This window comes from Meleagris gallopavo, chromosome 11 (genome assembly GCF_000146605.3).
Source record: "Meleagris gallopavo isolate NT-WF06-2002-E0010 breed Aviagen turkey brand Nicholas breeding stock chromosome 11, Turkey_5.1, whole genome shotgun sequence".
In the NCBI taxonomy this organism is placed as follows: Eukaryota; Metazoa; Chordata; class Aves; order Galliformes; family Phasianidae; genus Meleagris; species Meleagris gallopavo.
The window spans coordinates 22306846-22307811 of NC_015021.2; the positions used below are offsets into that span (position 1 = coordinate 22306846).

The 966-nt window shown below is 62.4% G+C and overlaps 2 protein-coding genes across 5 annotated transcripts in view; one reads left to right on the forward strand and one right to left on the reverse strand.

Annotated features, from left to right (window-relative positions):
* RSRC1 (arginine and serine rich coiled-coil 1) overlaps positions 1-381 on the reverse strand; it is a 112220-nt gene extending 111839 nt beyond the window's left edge. For 3 of the 4 annotated variants that reach the window (XM_019619204.2, XM_019619202.2, XM_010717090.3), the window contains exon 1: positions 210-328. In XM_019619204.2, the coding sequence (XP_019474749.1) occupies positions 210-313 (104 nt within the window). In that variant the 5' untranslated portion in view covers positions 314-328. Of the gene's footprint in view, positions 1-209 lie in introns of all 4 variants that reach the window. The other variant, XM_031555020.1, reaches the window with a different exon arrangement.
* A 443-nt stretch (positions 382-824) lies between these two features.
* The window catches only part of SHOX2 (short stature homeobox 2), a 5874-nt gene continuing 5732 nt past the window's right edge, over positions 825-966 (forward strand). The window contains 1 exon segment of the mRNA XM_019618882.2: positions 825-956. Within this exon segment, the coding sequence (XP_019474427.2) occupies positions 825-956 (132 nt within the window).

Genomic DNA, 966 nt, shown 5'->3' on the forward strand with positions numbered 1-966 from the left:
AAAAAAGCCTGACCGCTCTATGGGAGAAAGATCCAGGCCCCAAGGCCCTGCCCCAGGCCAGGCCGCAGCGTCGCCATGGCAACGGCAGGCCTGAGGCCTAACGGCAGGCCTGAGGCCTACCCCCGCCCCCTCCCAGCACCCCGAGACCCTTCAGCCACCCGGAACACCCCCCTCTATAAAGAGCCCATCCGTCCTCCCCCCAGCTTTACCTCAGCCTCCAACAGCCGAGCTGAGGCCTCAGGGCCGAGGTTTTGAGCGCAGAGGCTTCCCGGAGGGAGGCGGGCAGGCAGAGGCGAGAGAGTGCCGAGCGCATCGATGGCGCCAGGCAGTGCTGCGGAGCGCCGAGCGAATGGATGCGCTGCGCGGGGTGCGGGACACGCGTGGGGATCGGGGAGCTTTGGCTGGTGCCTGGGTGCCCCAGAGCCCCTCGCACGGCTCTGGGGCATCCAGACACCGCAGCTGTGGTCTCCCAACGGAACAAAACTCTCCCACCCGCGAATTTCCACGCGGGATTCCAGTCCCGTAACGAATTTTGCACGAGTCTGAGGCAAAACACACCGCTTTCCTGGGGGGGGAAAAATAAAAAAGAAACAAACAACCCCATCCCCGCAGTGGGAAACGCAAGCTTTGGGGTGAACAGGAGCGAAAGGACCCCCGACGGGCAATCGGTGCTCCCTCTCTTTAAAGTCATCCCCGCGGAGGTCAAAGGAAGAATCGATACGCGGGCGCGAGTTCAACAATTTTGAATAATTTATTGGCATCCCACCGAAGGTGTCAACAAAAAAGTGCCGCTTTCACGGGATTTAGCCAACAAAGCCCCGACAATGAGAGCCGCAAACGGCGTCACTCGCCCTAATCCCACGCCTCCACCCTCCTCTGCCCGCTACCCCCTCGTTACACCATCTCCGAGCCCACGGGAGCCCACGGAGGAACTTTCCGTGCCCCCGCCCCGCAAGGCGCGATGCG